At 37.7% G+C, this 27267-nt stretch overlaps 4 protein-coding genes across 4 annotated transcripts; 3 read left to right on the forward strand and 1 right to left on the reverse strand.

The window, feature by feature from the left end:
• The first annotated feature begins 1506 nt into the window (after window positions 1-1506).
• LOC103424760 (uridylate kinase PUMPKIN, chloroplastic-like) lies at window positions 1507-4465 on the forward strand. Its single transcript, XM_008362860.4, has 7 exons — window positions 1507-1875; window positions 2438-2585; window positions 2676-2729; window positions 3159-3250; window positions 3364-3590; window positions 3791-3967; window positions 4047-4465. The coding sequence occupies exons 1-7, from the start codon at window positions 1673-1675 to the stop codon at window positions 4142-4144; spliced, it is 999 nt and encodes a 332-aa protein (XP_008361082.2). The 5' UTR covers window positions 1507-1672; the 3' UTR covers window positions 4145-4465.
• Window positions 4466-4683: 218 nt separating this feature from the next.
• Window positions 4684-5391, reverse strand: LOC103424771 (protein MKS1-like). The gene has a single exon (XM_008362868.3). The coding sequence runs from the start codon at window positions 5389-5391 to the stop codon at window positions 4684-4686; it is 708 nt and encodes a 235-aa protein (XP_008361090.1).
• Window positions 5392-11635: 6244 nt separating this feature from the next.
• LOC139194167 (uncharacterized) lies at window positions 11636-12211 on the forward strand. The gene is made up of 2 exons (XM_070818575.1): window positions 11636-11818; window positions 12002-12211. Exons 1-2 carry the CDS (start codon window positions 11636-11638, stop codon window positions 12209-12211), a joined length of 393 nt encoding a protein of 130 aa, XP_070674676.1.
• Window positions 12212-18654: 6443 nt separating this feature from the next.
• Window positions 18655-24231, forward strand: LOC103407840 (probable Histone-lysine N-methyltransferase ATXR5). Its single transcript, XM_008346713.4, has 6 exons — window positions 18655-19223; window positions 19331-19417; window positions 22020-22249; window positions 22352-22452; window positions 23267-23479; window positions 23626-24231. Exons 1-6 carry the CDS (start codon window positions 18866-18868, stop codon window positions 23783-23785), a joined length of 1149 nt encoding a protein of 382 aa, XP_008344935.2. The 5' UTR covers window positions 18655-18865; the 3' UTR covers window positions 23786-24231.
• Window positions 24232-27267: the final 3036 nt, after the last annotated feature.

Below are 27267 nucleotides of genomic sequence, written 5' to 3' on the forward strand. Positions count from 1 at the left end.
ATTGGCTTAGCCATGACTCATTTTCATTTTATGTGTCGTTGGTGAAGAAGAAATAGGGAACATTTGATTGATGACCTATTTGATGAATTGTTTGAAGCAAAATTTTTCTCTAAGCTTGACTTAAGATCAAGATATCATGAGATTAAATTGAATCATGCATATGTTGAAATGACTCGTGAGAGATATTGTGAGTTTCTAGTCATGCCCTTTGGACTTACTAATGCTCTTGCCACTTCCAAAACTTAATGAATGACATTTTTAGACCCTTCCTCAGGCAGTTTATACTAGTATTTTTTTATGACATCTTGGTTTATAAAAAAACTTGGGAGGATCACTTGTCTCATTTGTACAAGGCCCTCAAGTTACTCCATGAGAACCAATTATATGTGAACAAGAAAAAGTGTATATTTGGCCAAAGTAGAGTACTTGGTGCACATTGTTTCTAGAGATGGGGTAGCTGTTGATCCTGCAGAGATTCAAGCCAGTTAGGATTGGTGAATTCTTGCCAATGTGAAAGAATTGAGAGGATTCATTGGGCTCACGGGATACTACGGTAAGTTAGTTCTTGGTTATGGGAAATATATGTTAACCACTTTATCAGTTAACCAAAAAAAATAGGTTTTTGAGTTGATGAACCCAAACAATATGATTGGAGGTAGAAAAGTTTGACGAAGTTCGCATTGTTTTGGCCGCAAAGAGAGGAAGAACAGGACGCCATGAGGGGAATGGACATGGGACGACAAAAATGTTTTTGTTTTGTTTTGTTGGTTGGGACGGCAACGAAAGGAGGAGATGAGAGAAAACCCTAGGACCTAAGGAAATCTAGACGAGTAACATCATATAGAATTATAACTTCTTGTATTGATGTGTAGAAAATATTTTAATATAGAATTATATAAATTCATATCAATAATAGGATTCATTCACTAATTACAATTAGAAATTACATTCCTATATGACAGGCTACAATTACAAAAATGATTTCAGATTAATTAATTGTATTCTAACAGGTTAATAACGTCAATAACGAACTGAGTTTTAGTCATCCAAAGGTGGAAGTTTTTGTTGGTTGCATAGGCCTACAAAGGGTAAATTACTTATTCAAAGGGCAATATAGTAATAAGGAAAATGAGGTATGTTTGGTTGAATTTCAAAACATTTTTTTAGAGAATTTTAATGAAAAGTTCCTGGTACTTTTTAATGAAAAATCATATTTTTATATTAAAAAGTCAATTTTAATACTATTCACTTTACCTTTTATTTTGTTCTTATCGTTAAAACTTCAAATTTTCAAATCATTTTTATTAGTTTTCCTTTTTTTTTATTGAGGTAGGACTTTTGCCAAAATCAATAGGATCCTCTCTGCATTTTTGGTGTGGATATTGGGGATTTGTGAATTATGTTCGTTTATTGTACATTGTGTGGTTAGTTTTTATTAGGTAATGTTTGTGTTTAATTTTAAATAAATATATTTAAAATAATTTTTGACCGTACGATAAAGATAAACGAACATGATTAACGAATTCCCGAGATCCTCACAAAAAGAACCGGCGAGGATCCGGATTCGAGAGGGAAAGGAGAGAGGCATGTTATCTTGCTTGGTTTGGTCAAGCAGCAGCTACAGCTTGGCGCTAGGAGAACTAAATTAAGTTACTTTGACTTTCAGTTATTCATGGCGGCAATTTCGCCCTCCTCCTTTGTCTCTGTCTCCTCTTCCACCTCCTCCTCTTCTTTTTCATGTCCGCCTCTGACTTGTTTGAAGCGCGCTTACAATGGTGTGCCGGTGAGTAAACAGCCTCCACGTGGGCGGTTGGCGGCGGTTACCTGCTCATCTTCTGAAATGGGCTCCGGTTCCGACTCCGTGAATCACCGCAGGTATGCCGCTACAAGAACATGACTTTCCTGTATTTTTTATTACTGTAAATTGTTATGGGTAGCCGCTTAATTTCAGTTTTGTTGTCGGAATTAAGGGTCCTTGAATGTAACTATCAACTGACTCTAGCTTTCGACCAAAAAAAAACTGACTCTAGCTAAAAGTTACTTGTAGTAAACTACTGGTAGGGTTTAGTAAGTATCAACAGACTGTTGGGTGCAGGGTGCAGCGATTTCAGTTTCACTTGGTGGTTCCTTAATTAACTCGCATGCTCCTCAGTTACACTTGATTTTGTTGTCAAATATCCAATCTTGTAGGATATATAATAATCAGTCTGTTCTTCAACCCTGGATCTTCCCCTGGATGATTTAATCATTTTCGCTTTTTCATATCTTGTTCTTGGGATAGATATCAAGGGGTGTGAGAAAATTGTCTTTCTTGGTTGTCGAATTGTGTGAGAAAATGGCAATGTCTTTTTTTTCATCTAGTAGTAGCGTTTGGTAGTGTTGGCTTGGATACCATTGCTCTAATATCTACCATTTTAACTTCATATCTTTTGAACAGTCATACTCAAATATCATCTATGGCTCCCTTTGGGGTGACAATGAATGGGAATGGCTCGTCTGGACCATCTTATAAGTGGCGAAGGGTTTTGCTTAAAGTTAGCGGAGAGGCACTTGCCGGAGATCATACACAGACTATTGACCCAAAGGTCTCATAAATTTTTAAATCATCCTATGATAATTATCCTTCTCTTATTGGTTTCTGAAGCATGAACAGTTTGGCCCGTTGATAATATTAGGTAACAATGGAAATTGCAAGGGAGGTTGCATCTGTGACTCGCCTTGGCATTGAGGTAATGCTCAACACTTGACATTAAAGAACTGTACTTTACATGACCTTTTCCTTTTATGTACATGAAGGCAAGGGCACACACACAGAGGTCGTATTCTTCTCATTATATTGTTTACCTGTGATGTTGGTCATTACTGTAACCTGTTTATAAAGTTAAACGGTAGTGAAATTTGGGGATTCAAGAATTATCTATGTGAGGATGAACGTGCAGTCTGGGAAATGCTTCATGATAAGAATGGGACTGTAGGTTATTTTTATTATTTAAATATCCAACAGAATGCAGGGATAGCATAAACAGGAATAGTTTGAATGTTTTAGTAATCTCCGTAAAGTGCTCAACAGATTGTACTAGTGAGATTTGTTTGCTCATGATCCAAAACATAGTTTACTGTGTTCTGTATGGTTTAGTAATCTTAGTTAAGTATTTCAGGTTGCAATTGTAGTTGGCGGGGGAAATATCTTCCGTGGATCTTCCTGGGTGGGAAGCGGCGGTCTTGACCAATCATCTGCTGATTACATCGGGTAAATTCCTTAGTGTTGTTTGATGTCACCTGTGTAGACTTTTTTCCAGTTGCATTTTTACATAATTCCTTTCATTGGGTGATTACTTGATCTGGTTCATATCATTTTTTCAGGATGTTGGCAACTGTCATGAACTCAATATTTCTTCAAGCAACAATGGAAAGTATCAACATCCCTACTCGAGTGCAGACTGCCTTTCGAATGTCTGAGGTTGCAGAGCCTTATATACGTCGAAGAGCTATAAGGCATTTGGAAAAGGGGAGAGTAGTAATCTTTGCGGCTGGAACTGGAAATCCGTTCTTCACCACTGATACTGCTGCAGCGCTTCGTGGTGCAGAAAGTAAGTAGTCCTGAATATTCCCAAATGTACTGATTAATATCAAGTCTTCTCGTATTTATCTAGTCCTAAATTTACTGAATTGCAACTTGTCTATGGTGGCAAATATCAATCGTTTATCCAGTCAATGCAGAGGGCTAAAAGCTACAGAAGTATTTTCTTTTGTTTCAAACTTATCATTTTGCTTTCAATTGTGGGCGTAGTCAATGCAGAGGTAGTGTTGAAAGCTACAAATGTTGACGGGGTTTATGACAACGATCCAAGGTGTGACCCGAATGCCCGTCTTCTTGAGAATTTAACATATCAAGAGGTGATGGCGAAAGATCTTTTGGTGATGGACATGACCGCCATTACCTTATGCCAGACAAACAAAATTCCTGGTATGTTTAGACAAGCATCTAAAATTTTGCAACCATACTTGTGAGCTGAACATGCTGTTGTTTCTTTCCCATGATGCAGTTGTTGTGTTCAATCTGAACAAACCTGGTAACATCTCAAAAGCCATAAAGGGGGAGAAGGTTGGCACCTTAATTTATAAGGAGGATGCTTACCGCTGAAGCTCTAAGTCCGAAAAATGTCAGAATGCGAGTTCAAAATGATTCGAGAGTGACCAGCATGGGAAGAACAGTATGACGTCAAAGGATACAACGTACCACTAGCGTTCGGCATCTTTTTCTTTATTTGATGAACGGTCTTCAGCATTGTAAGGGTAAATGAATTTTGAATTTTGAAATTTCCATTTGGCCTCATCGTTTTTGAGGTTTTGGAGAGCTGTTGGTAGATACGGATTCCGAACAGTGAACTGTAGTGATCATATGACAATGTAGGCATATATCTGTCCTTTTACAAGCGATATGCAACTGGGTTGAACAGTCCAAGACGAATGCCCTACCCAACCACTTCAGCGATATTTTTGTTTAAACTAATCTAAATAGCGAAATTCAAATGAATAATTATCATTAGAGTAAATTTGTAAAACTCCATCCGAATTACAAAATGATTACAAAGACTGGGGCTGAGAGTAACAAATTAATTACAATTGCTAAAATGTAAAAATGCAACGAAACTGAGGACCGGGCAGCAAATTGTTGAATTATCAAACGTAGTGTAAGAAATGGTTGAAGAGGTCCCATGAGCAGGGGCTGGGAGAAACCAAAGCAGAAGCCGGCCCAGGGCTATTGGCCATCCCCATCCAATTATTAAACATTGGGCTGCTTATGACGTCATGCTGATGTTGATGTGAGAATAACCCACTTGGGACCGCCGGCAGAGACGCTGGCGCCGGAGACAATATGCCCGGAAATTGACCCATTTCGTCAAGTTGCACTGACCCTCCTCCTCCTCCGCCTCCTTGAGCTTCAAGATTATTGAAAATACTTGTCATGAAGTCGTCGTCAATGCTAGTACTAGTGGTGGCGGCGCCGGCCACGACCTTGTTGTAATCCGAGGTTGAAGAATTAGGGCTTGTCTTGTGTACGGAGGCGAGCCTTGCAGCCGGTGAGAGGCCGTCGGCGGAGGAGGAGGGCGGAGAGGTGGAAGGGCCGGTGAGGCGTTGGACTAAGGACATAAACTCGTTTTCTGTGGCGTGGATAACTTTGGGAGAGACTGAGTAGATCACCACCGGCTGTGGAGGTGGATGGGGATGCTGGGTGTATGCTGGGTGTGGATGTGGGTGGGGGTGTGGCGGTGGCTTCTTGATCTTGACGGAGTCCTTGTTGACTCTGAGAGGGGAAGGGCGTGGACCTTGGAGTTGTACCTCCTTTTTGGGTGTTGGAGGAGGCCTTGCTGGTGGCGCTGGGTTCATATTTTCTCTCTCTCTTCAATTCTGTGGGAGTATGAATTTTGGAGAGGGAGAGAGCAACTGGCGGAGGAGTGGGTTGGGCTGAATAATCAATGACCGTAGGGCAGCTAAATCTAATTAATAGGAACGAAGACAATTCTTTCGTTTTGTGTTTTTTCCAATGACTTGGCCTGCACTGCACTATTGACCATGGGTAGCTAGCCACAGGTGTTGACTGGGAATTGAATAAATTATTCTTTTATGTCCCATAAACATAAGTCAAAATCATGTGTTCACAAGTTTTTTTTTTTTAGGAGAATGGATTATCTCATTTCTTTCTTTTTTTTCTCTCCCCTTCATTCTCCACCTATTTGAACGGTCATGATTAAATCATGTTAACAGTTTATATTAATTTTTTTTATAAAAAGAGAAAGACAAAATAGAGATTATGAGAGGAGGAGATGGAAAAAGGAGGAGAGATAATCCTAGTCATTTTTTATAATCCACTTGGTGCTATTGTTTAATTTAGAGGGAAACGTTTTATATTCGACTCCTCTGTAGATGAAGAATTCAATATATGATTAACATGGTTAATGATAGGAAGACAAAATTTTTAAATCAAATTTCCAAACCAAATGATGTGGTTGTAGATGATTTACTACAAAATTCAATCTTAACTAAATCTCAAAATCAACTATTTTATTGTTCATAAGCACAGTTTACTTCACCCCCTGCTTAATTTCTATTATTCGGATATTATCATGTTTGATAAATCAATGTGAATTTGGATCGACCATTTTTCTGGGGCACTGTTGTAAGATTCCACATCGCCCAGGAGTGAGGATCCTGTAAGCCTTATATGTATATTCTCATCTCTACCTAGCACGAGGCTTTTTGAGAGCTCATTGGCTTCGGGTTCCATCAAAACTCCGAAGTTAAGCGAGTTCAGGCGAGAGCATTTCCAAGATGGGTGACCCACTGGGAAGTTCTCGTGTGAGTTCCCAGAAACAAAATCATAAGGGCGTGGTCGGGGCCCAAAGCGAACAATATTGTGCTATGGTGGAGTCGAGCCCGGGATGTGTGGGGGGCCGGGCCGAGATGTGACAACTGTGCTTAAAATCAATATGTCCATTTCATCTTCTTCTTTCCTTTCTCTGCTGAACATTATTTTATCACTCTCTCTCTCTCCCTTTTTCTCTCTCTCTCAACATCACTCTTCTGCTTGACATCGTCTCTCATTTCTAGACCCATCCACAAACATAGAAAAACCCCTAAACCACCACGAATTCAAGTCCAAGCCCAGTTTCGCGATTCAACATCATTTTCTTCCATGATTTCACAATAGAATTTGTCAGCTCAAATGTATTTAAAACTCAAGAACGTTTGTTCAGAACGAGGAGAATATAAGGCCTCATTACTAGTAAGCAAAGTACCATTGGGCAACACGAATTGGCTTTTGACATGCCCTTTTATCAATAGCGTCAGGCCATGGATTGCTATTGTCGAGGATTCAGTAGGCATGAAGTTGAGGGAATAAATGTGGTTATGTTAAACAATGTTTGTGGTAGCATTGTCTACCAGTCGATCAACTTCATGGAACATATGCATATGAAAATTTTAAGTTAAGTCACACAACAAGTTTTCAAGGTAAACTTTGTTGACTTAAATTATTCAAGAACTGAAATCCAAAAGAAGTAAAACAATAACCATAAAGGGGTTAAAAAACCAATAGTTTGCTCAAAATGGCCCAATAATCCGAAAATAAAAAAGAAATTATCTGAAGACATTAAGGAAAATTCTAAGTTGGCTACATGCCAATCACATCCATTAGTAGTCATCTTGCTCCATGAAATTCAAAACGACTCAAGCCGTGTCATTTTGGACAACTTCGGTTGACTTCTCTCTGACTACGGTTGTGATATCAATCAACAACATCGACATGTGTGAGCCTAGTGATCAATTCCACCACAAAAGAAGCAAATAATTGACTTGTTTATTGGTTCGGGACTATTAGCCTTATCGTTAATGTTCCTATAATTCTTGCAAGGTCAGTACCCTTAGTTTGAACCAACTTACCTTTCCCCTTGTTGTTCTTCTGACCTGGGACGAATGACCATTCTACTAACACGGTTCCTTTTCCTTCTCTTGGAAACATTCACATTGACTTGTGGCAATGGAACAACATTGGAACCAGTAGGTCGAGATTTATAATTTTGCATCAGCAAGTTGTTTTTCTCAGCTAGAAGGAGAACCGATGTGAGGTTTGAGAACCTTTGTTACCTTTGCTCTCGATACTGCTGTTAGAGACAATATTCGACGCTTTAAAGGTGGAATAGGTCTTCTCTAATAGGTTAGAATCAATGAGTTCTTAACCACAAAACTTTAGAATCAACCGACTTCGGAGACATACTCAACGATAGTTTAAGTCCTGGAAGCGGAGATTATGCCAATCGTTTCTTACTTGAGGCGTTGAATATCAGTTTCTGTTAATCAAAGTGCACTAAGGCTTCGACTTCGGGTCCTCCTTAGCTAGGAATTCTATTTGCAGGGCTTCTGCCATGTGATTTCGAATGAAAATAAGGGCGTTTGCTTTCTGGTACTCATTCGCTTCATCATCTAGGATTGTGTTTGGTAGCTTCCTCACCATGAAGTGCATATTGAGCTCACTTGGGTTAGTTGGTGCTAGAAATTGTATTTGGTGGGTTCGGTTTAAAAAGGAAAGTTGAGGGCATAGGGATCAATACTTACCAGTCGCCTACAAAGAAGAAAAAAATGGGAGAAAGAGGCTTGGCAAAAAGGCAAGGGAGGGGTAGAAGAGCGAGAACTGCAGGGTTGAGCATACGAGAAGGTTACTTGGAATGGGAATGGAATATGAATCAAGCGGAGAATCTTCATAAGGTTCATGTCAGATTGGGTGATATTGGGGTAAATATTGAAGGTGGTGGTGGTTGGCCTGAAACAGCTGCAAAGTCGCCATGATCTACATACTTTGGAACTACCATGGTCTTGGGTCGGACACTATAGTTCGAGCCCTACATGGGTATATACGTAAATATAGACCCTATATGGTTTTTTGATAGGAGCATATTTATGCGACTGAGTTAGCTTGTTCTCATGCATTTATGTTGTTATTTCTTAGTTAATTATGTATTTTAAGCTATTTTCGTGTGTTTGTAGGTCCATAGGCCTTATAAAGTAATAAAATGCATTTTCGTGCATTTTGGAGCAGTTTTGGGCTTGGAATGAATAGCACATGCATGGAGCAAGGTGGATGGACAAAATTTAAGACTAAAGAGGCTAGGAATATGTTAAAGAGAAAGAAGAATTAATGTGAAAATGATAAAGAGCTCAGCCACAAAGGGGTGTCACTCCACAATTCACCTTTCCATCATTGTCGTGCACCACCATTGCACTCCCTTTGGATTCCTATGTCGTGCATCATCATCCATGTTCCCTCCATTGACTCATTTGTTGCATCATTCCACTTCCTTTCCTTTATCTACCATGTGCACAATATCCTTTCACCTCTTTGCACTCATTGATTCACCACTTACTCACCTTTCCACCCATGCCATGCATAATCACCCTTGTCCCCTTCATTATTTCAGATTTCATGCATCATTACATTGAATCATTGCACTCAATTGCTACACCATTCATTGTTCCCTCCATCATTTCAGATTCATGCATCATTACATTGAATCATTGCACTCAATTGCTACACCACTCCATGTTCCCTTCCATTGCCATGCAATTCCTCTATAAAAGGAAGTGTGTGTAACGTAAATGGAGTTGATACTTGGTTAGATCATTCACTCCCATTTCAACACAACCTTCATCCAAACACATCCATTCATCTTCACATCCATTCCTCCATACAAACAAACCTTCAAACACTCACCAACACCTTGTGTCGTAGCAAAGGAAGGGAAGGAAAGTGCTTGGACGTGCTTGCTGTCCAACTTGGATCGTTGGAGCGTTTAGGTGTTTTCTTTCTTTTGTTTCTAATGTTTAAATTCATTTCCTTTCATTTTGTTGTAAATATGAGTGGCTAAACCCCTCTTGGCTAGGGGTGATTTCAAAGCCATGATTATGTGTGCAATATAATTTGATAAATTCCAGTTATGAACTCTTGAACTGTGAATGCAATTGGCTTAACTATTTGATTGATAACTTATTTGTATTTGTTAATTAAGGGTCGACACTTAATTGGCATGCATAAATCCGTTGCTAGAATATAAGAAAGTTTCATATAATCGTTACAAACTTATATTCACATGTAGTGAAGGTCGCTTATAAACGATCGCGTTAAGTTTAATTCTTAGCATAAGCGACATGATGTCATAGTTGCAAGTGCTTTGTCAATGCTTATGATTTTCCTTAAACGTAATGATCTTTGATTGTATCTCTATTATGATGTCATGTAGGGAACTTTTGAAGAATGTTTTGGGTTGTCGAATGATGTCATCCAATCCAATAAAACAAGGAAAATCTGAGAGTTAACTAGTAATGTCACGGTTAATTTGGAGCATTGTCGTTCATAATTCAATGAAGTAGTAACTAGAAATCAAGTTATTTGCATACATATCATGTGTGGAGAAAAAGCCTCTAGCTATCCCATCCATCATCTTATTTCTCAATTTATTTTACAATCTGTCTAGTTTTTCATACTTGTTTGTTTGTTACAACATCCTCCAAATCAAAACCCCCCTTTTAGTTTCTTGTTTCAAAGTGTTTCAAATTTGTTTTAATTTGTGTTTTAAATGTTTTGATTCAAGTAAAAATCAATTTTCGTCCAAAGTCATTCCTAGTGTCTAGTTTAAGTTTATTTGGTTGTTTTAAGCTGTTTTGAGTATTTTAAGTTTGCTTTGAGTCTTGTGAGTCTTGTTAAGTGTTTTTAAATTTAGTTTTATGTTTTTGAGTTAGTTTAGAGATTATTAGCAAGCCCTCCTAATCCCCAGTCCAGAATGATCCCTACTTATACTTATACTACAATTGTCAAAAGAGGGTTAAATTTGTGTGTTAAGTTAATTTTCGCATCATTTTTCTTTCGGAAACAAAAATGAAAAGCCATGGAATGGAAGGTGTTAAGAGGAGGATGAGTTTCAGACAAGGTGTTGATGTCCTACCGATTGGGATAGCTAGAGGACTATGTCTATGGGGAACGATCCAATTGAGGTCAATGTTTTATTTTCCACAAATAATATAATACATACAAGAGTGCGTATTGTGGGAGAATGTGATTGGTTTCAAGCTACATGGATGTATGGAACCCCTAAAGAAGAAAAATCAAGATTTTGGCAGTGGGCGATGGAGATGTTGGAGCCTACAAACATGCCATAGTTTTGTGGGGGAGATTTGAATGAGGTAATGTGGGAGCATGAGAAAGTTGGAGTACATGAATGATCATGTATTAAATCCAAATTTATGTAGGAATTCATCGAAAGAATGGAGCTTCTTGATCTGGGGTTTAGTGGCCCAAGGTTCACTTAGAGAGCAACAAGAAATAATAGACTCATACAATAGAGACTTGCTAGATGTTTAGTCAATGGCATGTGGCAACTTCAATGGCCTAACATGATGGTGGTTTATGGCACGGTTAGAGGTTCTGATCATTGTCCTTTAATTGTAAACACGGAGCAGGTGATGGTAAAGGGGCAATGGCTGTTTCGTTTTGAGGTTTTTTAGGCTAAAGAAGAAGGTTGTAAGGAAGTGGTTCAGAAAAGTTGGAGTAATCAAATAGATGGAGATTGGCTGAACACTTGGCTGAGGAAGCTAAAGATATGTAGGAGCAATTGAAGAAGGGGAGTAAGGGGAGATTTAAGGAAAGAAGACAAGAGATTAATATGCTTAATGAGAAACTTGGGAGTTTGCAAATCAAGTGGGAGAATAATGTGGAGGAGATGAAGGCCATCCAAAGAAAATCAATAAATTAGAAGAGCAAGAGGAATTATTCTGGCAACAACGATCTCATATAAGGTGGCTACAAGCGGGAGATGCTAACATTGCCTTTTTCCATCAGTCAACTGTACAAAGAAGGAGATATAACAGAATTGTGAAGATTTGTAATAGTGAGGGACAGTGGGCTGATAATCAAACATGGATAAGAAGAATGGTGGAGGATCACTTCCGGAAACTTTTCTCTACTGGCGGACAACGTGATTGAGGAGATATTCTTGATTGTGTTAGCACGATTGTTACGTCGGAGACGAATGAGATTCTTAACAGAAATATTGAAGAAGAGGAAATTAAAGATGTAGTTTTTCAAATGGGCACTTTGAAAGTTCCAGGCCCTGATGGGTTTCAAGGTGTGTTCTATCATTCGTTTTGGGATATTATTTCACGGGAGGTGAATGGGATGGAAGCTGATTTTATGAATGGAAGAATAAGCCTACGAAGGCTCAACTCAACAAATATTGTGCTAATTCCCAAAACTCAGAATCCGGAGTTGGTAAGCCATTTCCGCCCAATCAGTCTGTGTAACTTTTCTTATAAAGTTCTCTAAAAAGTTTCGGCTAATAGACTAAAGCCTTTACATGTGAAAATAATCTCTACAAGTCAAAATGCCTTTGTGGAAGGTAGGCAAATTCAAGATAATATCATTATAGCTCATGAAGTTTTTCATTTCTTAAAGCTTAGGAAGGTGAAGAAGAGTTACGAGCTTGGAATCAAATTGGACATGAACAAAGCTTATGATCTGGTAGAATGGGATATCCTTATGGCAGTAATGGTGAAAATGGGGTTTGACAGTAAATGGGTGGATTTGGTGATGAGCTGTGTTACAATTGTGGAGTTTTTGGTGTTAATTAATGGGCAACCTGTGAGGAGGTTCAGACCATCCTGAGGGTTAAGGCAAGGTGATCCTCTCTCGCCATATGTTTTTCTTATTGTGAGTGAAATATTATCTCTATTACTGAGAAAGGCCTCTGATATGGGATACATTGAAGGGGTGAAGCTCTGTGCTAATGGGCATTGCCTCTCTCATTTATTATTTGCAAATGATACGTTGATTTTTCTGAAAGCAAGAAGAAGTAATTGTCAAAATGTAGTCAAGATTCTTGATGCTTATTGTAAAACATTTGGGCAAGAAGTTAATTTGCAAAAGTCAATTATCTATTTTGGAGCTAATACACCAAAGACGGTCTGGGAGGAATTGTGTGGGATTTTGAGAATGCCTAATGTTGATGATCCTGGCCGTTATTTGGGTGTTCCGGCTCTTTGGGGATGCTCAAAAGATGAAACTTTGGGGTATGTTAAAGAAAGGATTTTGAGGAAGATTCAAGGATGGAAGAAGTGGTGGCTCTCTCAGGCTGGCAGAGCAATCTTAATTAAAGCGGTGGCGCAAGCTGTCTTGTCTTATCCTATGTCCGTCTTCAAATTTCCTAACAATTTATGCAAAGAAATTGATGCAACGCTTGCAAAATTTTGGTGGCGCTAGAAAGAGAAGGAAAGATGAATACATTGGATTTGCTGGGAAGAAATGAGATATACTAAAGGTAAGGGGGAATGGGTTTTAGAAATCTAAAAGATTTCAATCTTGCCTTACTAGCAAAACAATGTTGGAGACTTATTCATGAACCTGATGCTTTATGGGTTAAAGTGCTAAAGGCGAGATATTTTCCTCATGTTTCATTTTTTTGAGGCAAGAAAGGGAGGGTGAGCATCTTGGATTTGGTCAAGCTTATTGGAAGGTAGGGAGTTACTTAGGGAGGGTGCCCATTGGCAGGTCTTGAGTGGACCCAAGTTATGGGTTGATAAATGGTTGCCGGAGACTACAATAGGACATCCGAGTCTTCTAGATGGAGTGTGTGTTGATAAAAATTAGAATGTGGCTTCAATTATTCAGGAGGACACTAGAAATTGGTGCTTAAACTCTATTCAGAATTTAATTTCGGAGGAGGAGTGTTTGGCAATTGAAGCAACAAATGTAAGAGATTCTGAATCTAATGACATATGATTTGGCCAATGGAAAAGAAAGGAAATTATTCTGTGAAGTCTGGTTACAGATGGATTTGAAGTAAGAAATGAAAAAGCCATCTTATTCGTGCACGATTGATCCGTTAGTGTGGAAGGGGATTTGGAGTCTTGAGGCCTCGCCAAATATTAGGAATTTTATTTGGAGAGTAGTGAAATGGGTAGTTGCAACGCAGGCTAATTTATTCAAGAAAAAATGTGCTCCATCGTCGGTTTGCCCAATTTGTAATGAATATGAAGAGACTGTGGAACACATGCTCCTTATGTGCCCATGGGTGGAGCCAGTTTGGTTTGGGGGTCGACTTGGCTATAATATTGATAGATGTTTAGTGACAAATATTAAGGATTGGTTGAAGGAAATGATGAAAGGGAGCTATGCAACAAAAGAGGATAGAAAGAGATCTATATCTTTAATGGCTTTCACGTGTTGGTATATATGGAAAGCTCGATGTAAAGCAGTTTTTAATCATCAAAATCAATCTCCTTCTCAAACCATTCATGCTATCAATTGTGACTGTTCGATTTTCCGAACGGCGAAGGAATTGACAAGAATCCAACAATCCCTGGGTCTGGAAAATCATAGCAAAATGATACCTTGGTCTCCTCCCTCTTCGCAAATGATCAAAGTGAATGTTGATGCAAGTTGGAAACTTAGGTGTAATGAAGGTTATGTGGGAATTGTGATTAGAGACTCACAAGGAAGATGTAAGAGCATCAAAAGGAAGAAAGTATGCGCTGCTTGGATAGCGGAGGCTAAGGCGGTGCTTCAAGGTTGTCTAAGTGCAAAGCAAAGGAATTATCCTTGGATAATTGTAGAGTTCGACTCAAAGCAGGTAATTTCGGCTCTTAATGCAGAAAAGGAAAATTGTAGTTGGGAATTTTTTCCCATTGTCAGTTGCATTAAAGATGTTGGGAAGATTTGTAAATGGTCTTGGGTGCCAAGATCAGCGAATGAAGCGGCAAATTTCGTCACAACCTATGTGGGTACGAAGATGAGCGAGGAATGTAGGATTGACAGACCTCCATCTTCGTTGGTTAGAATCTTAAACAAGGATGGATTGCGGTGTCCTCCTTTGTAGGTGGCTTATTGGAGTAGGGAATGACGCTTGGTTTGTTATATTAGTGTCTACTTGTATTCGCTACTCCTTTTGTTGTGTTTATCCTGTTAGCCTTGTAGGGCTTTCCAGTTGTACTTCAACTTTTGCTGTGTTTTGGAATGCATTTCCACTTTCTACCAAAAAAAAAAAAAACAAAGTGCTTTTGCGGCTAAGGACTGTAGCAACATAGGTATTTTGAAGAGGCTGGCCTTCTGCAGTAAAAATGGCCTTTCACAATGAACTCGTTTGTTGGAATAAGGCTTTTTACGACAACTTGGAAGTATTTTATGATTTTTCTTCCTTGCGGCTAATGGGCTGCAAAAAAACAAAATCTAGGGTTTCTAGGGGAATATTGTTGTAATTTTGATTCCGTCAAGCGTAAAAGTGCTGATTACATGTTGTAGAGGAAAATAATTTGAGAGAGAATGAGGGAATTCTTATTAGAGAATTTCGTATCTGTTACACTGTGGGGCATAGCCACCTCTATTTAGTGATGTGACTATACAATAAAATTATACACATATGCCTAATTCAATACGGATAATCAATTTCTAATTAGTTGAGGAATCAATGACCTATTAAATAGAGGAATCAATTGCCTAATGGTTACACCAATTAGTGAGCGGACATAAATGTCCTGCAACAATTATTATGTTATTTATTTATTTACCTATATTAGTTTTCAATTTTGATTACGTCTAGCCAAACAAAAGATGGATTTCAGGCCTCCAAACAAGCCAAGCTCAAGCTTGAAAATATCATTCAAGTCAAGCTTAGGCATGCCTTAATATTGAGCTGAGCTTGAGCACCATAATACTCGTCATGGTTTAGCTCATTTGCACCCCTATTTCCAATAAACATAAAATGTCTTTGAATCATATTGTGTTCAAATGATGTCTTTGAATTATATTGTGTTCAAATGAGGGAAATGTTTTGTGAAGATGGTTGAAATGATTAATTTTTAAATTTCTGTAGCTCAAATGATCAAATTCCAATCTTATAGATCATCGACGTATTATCAATAAATTATTACTTTTTTTTTTGGGTAAAAGGATATTTTATTAAACATAAAAAAAAAAAAAAAACACAAACATACAAGCAAACCAAGGCCCAAAGACTACATATTAACAAACAAAAATAGGCCTAAAACACTAGAAAACACAGAATTAGCCCAAAAACAGTTAGGCTCAAACTTGACACCAAGCCTTCGAAACCAGAAGCTTCCATAACTTTCCACAGCTTTCTCCACCAATCCAGTTCAAGTCCATCCGTCTGTTTCCTTGTCCACCGCCGAGCGCTGCCTCAACAGATGCCACATCCAACCCTGATTTGCTATTTGAGCATAACCATAAGCTAGGGATAGCCGCCAACTAAGCGAGAGAAGCCAACTATTAGTATGAAGCTCGTGGAAACCCACGAATGACACAGCTGGAACTGGTAGACAACAAAGAGAAAGTGGTGGTGTTGGAAACACCCGAGTCGGTGGATACACTGGAACTCTACGCGCACTCTCAGTAGGATTCATGGCTGAAGATCGGAGCAAGGAAGAGCCAGGAAGAGTAATACCGTTGGGGGCAGAGGAATATAACAAATTCGAGTAGTAATTTGGGAGAAAAAACAGTAGAAGCAAGGAAAACAAAAGAGAAAGAAAGCATGAAGGAAATGGCAACTGACCTCGACCGAAGCTAGGGCCGGTGCCACTGGGTTTTCTTGGGTTTGGAAGCCTCACACAAGAAGTGAGAATAACTCTTAGCTTTGAGAGAAAAAAGAAGTTCTGATTAAATTATTACTTTCTTATAAATATGTAAAAGTATTTAATTTTTAATTAATTCAACAATTGAAATCTGTATTAGATTACATTTTTGTTTTCTTTCTTTTAACAAAAATTTCACATAAATTCAGTCACTACAATTACAAACGGCTACAATGTAATAAGGGGTGGCCATAAAATTGCCAAACCGGAAAACCGCAATAAAAAAACCGAAAAAAACTGCATTGACAACAAAAATCAAAATCAAAATCAGGACAAAAAACCGAACCAGATCGTTTCAAACGGGTTCCGATTCCTGTTTGGGAAAACTAAGAACCGGAGAAACCAGCCCAAACTGCTTTTAATATAAATTATTGTTTTATTATTATTTTTTTTTATAAATTAATGGATTGATTAGGGCCTATTCTTTAAGTATGTAGTGGGTGCTGGGTCAGTATATATCACATTTAGGGAGATCTTTGTTTGGCTGTTGCGTTGTAAGTTGTAATTAGCAATTCTTGTTGGTTTTAGGGGAGGAGAGGAAACAGATTCCCCAGTGAGTAATTGGGATTTGATCAAGTTGTGCTATCATATTAAAGCAAAAACATTATTAATGTGGTAACTTAGACGATTTTTTTTAATATTTTGGTGTCTAAATTTATAATTTAATATTTATTTACACTTAACTAGATAATTTGCTTGAATTTTTGGTTGAATGTGTTGGTATTGGAAGTAGAAGACTCGAAATGTATATATTTTTTAGTTAGAGTCATAAACATACATGAATCAAACCGAAATCGATGTGAACCAAACCGTATAATTTTAATAATAAATTTAAGTAAAAACGCATCAAACTGAATCGTTGATATTTTTTAATTCCAATTATGATTTGAGAGAAAAACCAAGCCGAACCGGATAGTATTCACCCTAAGAGCAACTCCACCGTGGGAGTTTGCTTGGGGGATAGTGGACCAAACAGGGCCGGAGAGCCAGAGTGACACACTCCAACGTTGGAAGCTCGAGGGACAGTGCGGGCCCGAGCACCAGGCCTGTGAGGAATTGCCAGCCCGAGAGCTTGAGTGGATGTGACGCCAGGTCTAACGTCATCCTAGCATCGGCCCAAGTTTTTATTTTTTTCTGTCAGGCGCATGTGCCTCACAAGCGCGTGGGGGTGCGTCAACCGACAACTTTTCAGACTTTGGGCCCGCGTCGCAGTCTGCCAATGTTACCATTGGGAAGCCACGTGGCTTCCCATGGTCCGTTCGATCTCAACGGTTCTTTAAATTGGACCGTCCGATTTGCAACGGTAATAAAAAAAATCTTATTTAATATCAACTGTTGGATCTTCCGATTTGCAACGGTAATAAAAAAAAATCTTATTTAATATCAACTGTTGGATTTGAGATCAACGGTTGATATTATTCTGCTTTATAAATAAATAAATAAAAAGTTTTCAAATTAAGAAAAGTTACCGTTGTGACAAATGGCACAATCTGGAGTGTTGGAATTCAATTTTTTTTAAAATCCAATGGTAGAGATTAATTAGTTCAATAAAAATTTTAAAAAATTTGTAAAAAATCCAAAAAAAAAGTTGATTAAAAAAAAAAATTGTTTTTACCTTTCTATAAATACCTTTTCATTATGAATAATGAGAATTTGGTGTGAGATTTGTGAGGATGGATGGTGTGAGATTTGTAAAAAAATTGTTTTTAAAAATAAACAGAAACTATGAATAATGATAGAGAATTTGGTGAAGAAGGAAGCATAAACTATGAATAATGATAGAGATCTTGAGAAAATTGGTGTGAGATTTGTGAGGATGTATGGTGGATTATATGGAGGATTCAGAAAGGATTAAGTTGTAGATAATGCCACGTGGCATGCCGTCATTCGTTAAAAATATGACGGAAATCTACCCTCAAAGATTGTAAACAGATTATGACACGTAGCGCGACGTGATCAATCACCAATAATTGTATTTTCGGATAATGACACGTGGCGCAACGAGAACGATTAAAAATCTTATCGGAAATCCATCACCAATAATTGTCTTTTTTGGATTATGACACGTGGCGCAAGGAGAACGATTAAAAATCTTATCCGAAATTACAAATAAAATTATTTTGTATTATTTTATAAATAAAAAAAATACTAATATTTTATTGCCTATTGCTAGGGCTATTGAAGTGCAATGGTGACGGTTACTGTTCATTAAGGACATTTACTGTTTACTGGATGGATAGCATAGTGTATTGCTCCGGGGGAGAGTGCAACGGTTATGGTTACTGTTTATTAAGGGCATTTACTTGACATTTATTGTTCATTGAGTGGATAGCATAGTTTATTGCCCGGGGGGAGAGAGGGTTGCCACGCTAGAACTGCTCTAAATGTGACCATGTAAGGATAGCGAAAGACGACTCCCGAAGGTGCGCACTTTAATTACCGTTCACGCACTCAGATCACATTAGCGTAGCCTGCCTACGTCATCATCAACAGTACCTTCCTACCCCCTTCTTCCTAAACCCCGCGAGAGGAGAGACCAGCATTCCGTAATACCAACAACCAAAATCTTCCTCTTCCTCCTCCGCCTCCGCCTTCTCCTCCTCCTCCGTCATTCTTATTTTTAATTAATTCCTTGCCTTCAATCAACAAAAATTAGCATTTACCTGAATTCGTAATGGCTCCGGCCACCACCTCCTCGGCGGCTGCGGCAGCTGCTCCAGCTCACCTTTTTATCCGCTTCAACCGGAGGACATCGGCGCCGCGCCAGCCTTCGCCGCCTGGGTCGCCGCCGAAGAAGAAGATGAAGTCCATGGCGGAGATAATGGCGAAGGCTAAATTCACGGTGGTGGAGAGAGGTGATTATGGCGACGTTACCTGCGAGCATTGTGGGTCGGGTGACCGATCCGACGAGCTGCTTCTTTGCGATAAATGCGATAGAGGCTTCCACATGAAATGCCTCAGGCCTATCGTCGCCATTGTCCCTATTGGATCATGGCTCTGCCCTGCCTGCTCCGGACACAGACGAGTAAGAAGTAGGGGATTTTTATTTTTAATTTTTTAATTTTTTCTTTTTTTTGGAGTTACAATTGCATTCATGTTCTTATTTATAAATTTTCATTTTTTTTTGGTTTTGGTTCAGGTTTCTCGCAGAAAAAAATTGTTGATTTTTTCCGGATTCAGAAATGTAGTGATCGATACCCCAAAGACGAATGTGCTTCTCCTCAAGGTAAATTCCGGTACATTATATGGTACTCAATGGCGATTGTGGTTTTCGTGGTTGCGATTCCCATAGGTTTCCGTTTCGTGATCATTATATTTGTTAATGATGTTCAAAGCTTCATGACAATTAAGGACAAGGGAAGACATTGGATTCATAATGTTTCTATGATAGGGAGTTCAAAATTAGAATGTGAGGACACGATGAAGATCGTAAATGAGATTGAGTTTAGAGTTGAATAATTAGAAAAGCTTTCTTGGTATACCAGTGATGAAAAGCTTAACTCGTTAGAACGCCAGTTAACTATTCTGTTATACTGATTCTAACAAAAACGTCATAACATTTCTCAATGATGTATTAATGGTATGTGTACTTTGATGGAATGAGTATTGAAATTATCCCGATTCTTGGCATACATGCGTTTACCAGAGCATGGGTATTGAAATTATTCTAATTACTGACTTCCACTGTGTTTACTTTACTATAACATATGGAACTGAAAAGAAAATGTGGGTTTCACATTAAATTCCTTAATCTAATGCCTGACAAAGTAGGAATCATATCAGCTAAGGCGTTAGTTGATCCCACACCAATTCCTTCTTTCTCTTCCCATTCACGACTTCTCCCATTTCAAAGAGGTAAACATGCCATGGATGTTTTTGGTAACACATAATGTCTATTCGTTATCACCCCTTAACAAGTCCGATAAAAGTCATTATTGTCCAAATGTAGATTCTCTAATGTTAGTTCATTAATAACTAAGCAATAAATCCATGTTCTGGTAGTATCTCGATTGTCAGGTTTATGTAAAACTACTAACAATGCATGAACTCAATAGTATTAGTTTGGAGTTAAGACTTTTAGCATGTGTAATATTGGCTAAGATTTTGCTCAAAGTCATAACTACAATAATTAGAGTACTTGTTTATGCATACATACTGATGTAGTGCGAAGACATAAGGTGCTGCTTAAAACATTATCAGATATATTTTCATCTTAAGTTTAGAGGTTAGTTGTGTGATCTTGGATTAGAAACTGAAATTTTCCATTTAGCAACAATCTGCCATATTCACTATATAAGTTTCTTTTACTCACGCATAACCATTAACCAATGTATGAACTGCTCTATGTAAGACAGTCCTTACTTGATATATAAAAGACAAAAAGGAATGCTTTCCTTTGTGTGCTATCTCCATCCAGAACAATTTAGCAAGGAAATAAAACATTCTTGTAGCTTTCTGTCATATATGATACTTTGTCTGGCCTCTGTATTAAATTTCATGTAACTTGCTGATGCTACTTTTTCAAAACTTCCACTCTGCGGTGAACATGTTACAGTGCAGATTCCATATCATTGGTCCATTTTTTTGTTAAAATGGACCAGAATAATATGTTAATTATATAATTTTAGTCCATTTTGTGTTAAAAAATATTACTCAATTATGCTGGAAGTCTCCATGTTGTATTGAGGACATATCACATATCCCCACTTTATCCAAAAGGAAACCGTATGTTTTTAATGATGTTTATCCAATATCCTTGTTCATGGTTGCTTACTCACTTGTATTTAACAATTACCTATTGAAAAAAAATTAAGCACTTATAGGAGAGAATGGAAAAGCCCTATTAAGTATGTAAGATTGTTGTACCAAACATATTGAAACATTTTAATATCATATAGCGATTAAGTTCCCTCGGTGTATCCAGCACATTAGAAATCTAGTGGTTTATTGTTTCTCTTAAAGCCCTCTTTTCTTTGTTCTGATCTAATAGTAGAATCTATTCCCATGTTCTTCCAAAATAGGACGAGAAAAGAGAATAATTAAGATCATTACAGCGTATCTTTTTAACTGTGAAGCAATATATAGGAGTGGAAAAAAAGAATACCATTATGTGCCTATGAGTGTTGAATAATAATAATAATTGGCACTCGTGGAATGTTAAAATATATTTGACAAATTGCAGTTCACTAGTTTATTAGTGCAGGGTATGAAATGCTGAATGAGATCATTCCACTTAGTGAGAAAGGAAGTGCAGAGTTGGTGGGCTTTTCTGTTTGTGCATGATTAAGGTTTCTGTACCGTTTGTAACAAAAAGGCCAAATTAGGAATGAAATTGACTTATGAAAATGGGCTATGATTGAAGTGAATGGTGTTCTGATACAGAAACATTGTCACGCACAACCTTAACTTGTTACTCTAACAACACATACATATTCAAAACACGCATCCAGGTAACCTAGAAGGACAGTTCTGTTTGCTAACCATCTCCATTCTCTACTCTTAATTGTATAGTATTCTTCTATGAGCTATTCAGGGCTATTGAACATGCATTTCTTTTATTGCCAGGTTTATTTATTCTTATGTTCAAATCACGCTACTAAAATTTTGGAGGCAACGCCCTAATAGGAAGCGTTGTAACTTTTGTACTCTTATATTTTATAGGTTATGCCGTGTACAATATTTGACTTTTTCAGTGAATTGTCTTATGTGGTATGCTGTCACATAGATCAAAGATGTTTGGTTGTTTCTCTCTTGCATCATGCAATAAATTTTAAAATTGATTACTGTGCTTATTTTGTTTGCTGACTTGGTTGTTATTGTTTGAATAGATGCCAGAAAACGCCGGAGGCGTTCAGGATCATTAGTGTTGCAGAAGAGAAGAAGAAGAATACTTCCATTTGTTTCATCAGAAGATCCTGCTCAAAGGCTGAAACAAATGGGTTCGCTGGCTTCTGCTTTAACAGCATTGCACATGGAATTCAGTGATGATCTCGCTTACATGCCCGGAATGGCTCCAAGATCTGCTAATCAGTCCAAGTTTGAAGATGGTGGCATGCAGGTTTTCTATCTCTTATTCTCGAGATATATTAGTTGCCATTTGTAGGGCCAACTGATTATCAACTCCATCATGTGATTTAAGTACTGGCATTCTTTCTATTAGATTCTTTCCAAGGAAGATACCGAGACATTGGAGCTTTGCAGAACCATGTGCAAAAGAGGCGAATGCCCTCCTCTTAAAGTAGCTTTTGATTCACACGAAGGGTAACTTATCTCATAGTACTTTGTGGTGCCTTCCTCTTACAGCATTAATCTTTAATTCATGTGAAGGGTAACAATATCTTAAATGATATTACAATGCCCTCTTATATAACCTTTTTATTCTTCTGAAGACTGAAGGTCTTTATTAGTTTTGTGGTGCATTGAACTATAGGGTCAATTACTGCAATGGTCCCTAAACTTGTAATCGTGTTTCATTTTCGTCCTTGATCCTTTATTTTGTTGTATATCGTCCTCAAACTCACTCTTGAGTAGCATTTTGGTCCTTTTTATTAACTCCATCCATTTTCTTTTAACTTCAGGGAAAATGTATTGTGAATGTAGTTGAAATGATCAACGTACAAATCCGAATTGTTGAATGATCACTTTTTCGTATTTGATCGATCCATTGTCAATTTTTTCTTGATATGCTGTCAATTTTTTCAGTATGTCGTCAATATTTGATTTTGATTAATTCAGCAATTGGGATTTGTAAAATGATAATTTCAATCAATTTCCCAATTACTGAGAGGGGGTATATCTGGATCTTTCCCACATAGGAGCTTAGGAAGGACTTGAAATTTTTGTTCTTTTCTGTTTTATTAAAGTTTTTGGATGCAAAAAGTCCTATTTCCTCCTAAATTTAACAGAAAATGGATGGATTTAACATAAATGACCAAAATGCCACACAAAATTCAGAGATGAAAATCAAACACGGGATCAAGTTCAGAGAACATTACTGTAATTAAGCCCCAAATTATATATGGTACCTGCATATTGATTAGATTCGTGTTGAATTTATTCATTTATTTTTATGTAGTTTTACAGTAGAGGCTGATGAGCAGATGAAGGATATGACTTTTATTGCTGAATACACGGGTGATGTTGATTACATTAAGCATCGGGAAAATGACGATTGTGACAGTATGATGACCCTTCTGTTAGCAACTGAACCATCTAAAAGTCTTGTCATCTGCCCGGATAAACGCGGAAACATTGCTCGATTTATCAACGGCATCAACAATCATACCTTGTAAGCCTAATAACTTTTTCTTTCTACTAGTTGTTTGTGTCCTCCAATGAACTTCATATGATAAAACTATATATTTCTGTGTTCGGATGTATTGGATTGAGCGTGTCTGCATCCGCTGTGCTTAAAATGTAACAACTTTTGTGCAGGGAAGGAAAAAAGAAGCAGAATTGTAAATGCGTGAGATACAGTGTTAATGGTGAATGTCGGGTCTTTTTGGTTGCTACTCGTGATATTGCTAAAGGGGAGAGGCTATATTATGACTATAACGGATACGAGCAAGAGTACCCTACTCAACATTTTCTCTGAGCCGTTGTTTTAGACGTTATAGACGTTAACGGCTTCCATCTAGCAATCCGAATTGGGATTTTATTTTGCTCCTAATTCTTCTTTGTTTTTCCTCTTTCAACCTTTTACTTGTCGTTCCAATTTTCTTCTAGTTTTTCCTTTGAGCCTTTCATTGTAATTCCATATAGAGCTGGCCCATTATTTGGCCCTTGGATATAGAATTATAGACTAGGCCAAGGTAAATTTTTCTTGGTAGTTAAGCAAATGAAAAGAGTTTTATCTTTTCGGAGTATAACTTAAGGGAATTGTTATTAGCACTGCGAAATAGCATCCTGCTGTTCCCTCAATTTTTTCCATTAGGGAGAAGTGCGTGATCAGATTTTTAAGGACTGCAAGTAGCGGCTCCCTAACTTGTTAAACATCTTTCTTTGTAATTTGTTTCAATGGAAAATTTTACTTTGAGTTTATCCTTGTTATTTCATGGCACCATCTGTTTTAATTTTTATTTTGCCTTGGTTCAAGGGCCCCGTTTAATCTTACTTATTTTTTTTCACCAAAAGATGCATCACTTGAAGCCGAACAATAATAAGTGTTTGGTAAGACTCAAATATCTTGTTTACTTTAAAAGTAATGGCCTCCAAACATAAGAAGCAGAGTTAAGCTTTTAATAATTATTTTTAATTCTTGTAATATTATCATTACTTTTTAAATATGACATTATTTATTCTTCCATGCACATTTTATCCCTTGAGAATAAACTGATCGCCATCACCTAACATCACTACTGTCATTACTACCACCATCTTTGTGACCACCACCACAACCATAACCATTGTTGCCACTGATGCCACCACAACTCTCACCATCACCGTTGTCGCCGCCTACCACTATTTACCTTTGTACCCTAACAATCACACTTTTTCGGAAAGAAATATTTGTGATAACTAGTTCATTTGAGCAACATCTATGCATGCAATTAACAATTAAAAGACGGAATCATGCTTGTATGCACGCAAAACAAAACTTTACTATGAAATTCAAGGCCTAGTGAGTGTGGTGAACCAATACTCAACTCAAGAACAAAGTGAGTTGAGAAATATTATACTTTTGTTGATTCCTCTATGCATAAGCAAATGCTAATCACCCAAGAGATAGGGCCTTCATTCCTTACTTCTTAGCTCCATGGATTTATTGGATGAGGATGGTAGAATGGATTCTCCAAGTTCCCAAAATAGAGAACCTCTAAGTCTCCACACCAAGGAGAGCATTGATGAAGAGATGAGTGACCTAGAGGAAGTAAGATTGCTAGTTAATTTCCTCTAGGGTGGCCAGCCTCTTAGAGAGAAAAGAGAGCTTGTGTTCTCTCCAATTTCCTCAAAGAAAACCCTAAATGAATTTTGGTTATAAAGTTCTTTATATAGTCCCTTCACTTAAGTGACAAAAGAACAAAAACCTTTCATTCTCTAATGTGGCTGACCTTAAGGGTTTATTGGGCTTTCAAGCCCTTTGTGTATTCAAGTTGTCATACAACTTGAGTTAATGGGCTTGACATTCAAATCCCAAATGGGTCTTGTGGCCCAAAACTCACCTGAGGTCTATAACGAACTTATTTGTTTGATTAATTAACATATTAATTAATCCAAGCCATAAATAATCAAACCATTTAATTATCCTTACTCATCTCTGTTGTTTCTTCAATCTCTACCTTACACGGTGTACGATCCATTAGGTTCCTTTTAGCGAGGCAGTGGACAATTAGAACTCTTCAAATCGATTGTGAATTGAAACATACTTTCAATTCTACCTTTAGTGATTATACACTTTTAGGACTTCCACAAACCATGAGTGACACGTAGCAGTATGTCATGGCTACCCAAGCTAATCAGAAGAGGTGGAGAACCTATATAGTTTAGGATTACAATGCAATACGGTCTTTCTCTAATACAATACTCTTAACCACATTGTTTGGTTTGATAGTTTATTCATGTCTACTATCCAATGTGATTCTCTTACTTATATGATTACCTTGAATGTGACTTGGAACGACTTCCTAAATCTCATTCATACTCGGGCCAGAGATTCTTAATCATATCATAGAGTATTCTCTCTTAAACGGTTTGAAGGTTAGAGATCCCTTGTTGTGCATTCACTTGCCTCCATGGCTAAGTGGCTTAACCCCAACTATGCCATGGACACCCTCTGACGGAGTGACTTTGACATAGTCAAAGATCAAGGACCTAACCACAAGACAACTATGATGCCTTAGGTCAAAAGACTACTTTTCATTATCCCAACCATGAGTTCTCATGTGACATAAGTATGAGAACTCCTTGTTGATCGCATTCACTGGACTCATTCTCTATTGAGCACCTACATGCTTGTCTTGGTGTCAGTCATACCAATGACTTGAGACCAATCACTCTCCCTAAGAGAAGACATAGCATGTACTGATCTTAATGGACTATCAATGCCTAATTGGCAATCCTATGATCAGGAACGTTTAGGATATGTATACGAAAGAGAATGGTCTCATGAATCTTACTTCTTTAGATCACATTCTCCAAATTACATATTCCTTGGACTTATCGTTTAAGCATATAACATTTATATGAGATGACTTCAAACAATAATCTTTGCCATTTATATTAAACTAGATTAGTTTAACAAGTGAAATATCCGTAATGTATCATCATATGATTGGATTTATGGCACATTTCCAACAATCTCCCACTTGCACTAGAGCCAATCAGCTTGGTCATCAGTGATGATACCTCTTCTGAATTCATTTAAAAAATGGCTGAGTAGTAGGCCTAGACAATGGAGATCTATATGTTATCCATAGAAGCAACCTTGAGAATAACGACGTCACCGTCAATCATGTGGTTCAATCTCTCATTTGAGTTTGGATCTTGATCAGACCTTGATTCCTTGGCTTGAGCTATCGACCCATTAGTGTCGTAGTGTCGATACACTAGAGACACTTTTTGGTTGGAACCGAATGGAGAGTTCATAAATGAACTTTCCTATCCAAACAACATTGTTTGTAAGCTTCTATATGGCGATATATATTTTGCATGATGGAACACACTAAAGTCAATACTTGTAATGTTTCCACCCAAATATCTCTTTAGTCATAATAAAGAGATATCCAATTATCTCTTCATTTATAATGAAGAGACATCCAATGATGGATACGACATTAGATTCATAATCTAATACATTTATGCTTCCATTGTGTTACTCTAATTCTTCCTCAATCTTGAGGAATCTATCCTTTAGTATTTCTTAAATACTTAAGGACTCACTTGACAGTTGCCATGGTTCTGATATTGGGCTTGCACTGATATCGTCTTGTACCGTTCTTGGTACAACTCATGTCAAAGTTTTTCATACAATATGAAATACATAAATCACCTTTCTGCGTAAGCATAAAGAATTCTATTTACGCATTATGCTTCTTTGGGAGTCAAAAGGGTACATTCCCTATTAGAAGAGCAATTTCC

The sequence above is a fragment of the Malus domestica genome, chromosome 01, assembly GCF_042453785.1.
Source record: "Malus domestica chromosome 01, GDT2T_hap1".
NCBI classification, from domain to species: domain Eukaryota; kingdom Viridiplantae; phylum Streptophyta; class Magnoliopsida; order Rosales; family Rosaceae; genus Malus; species Malus domestica.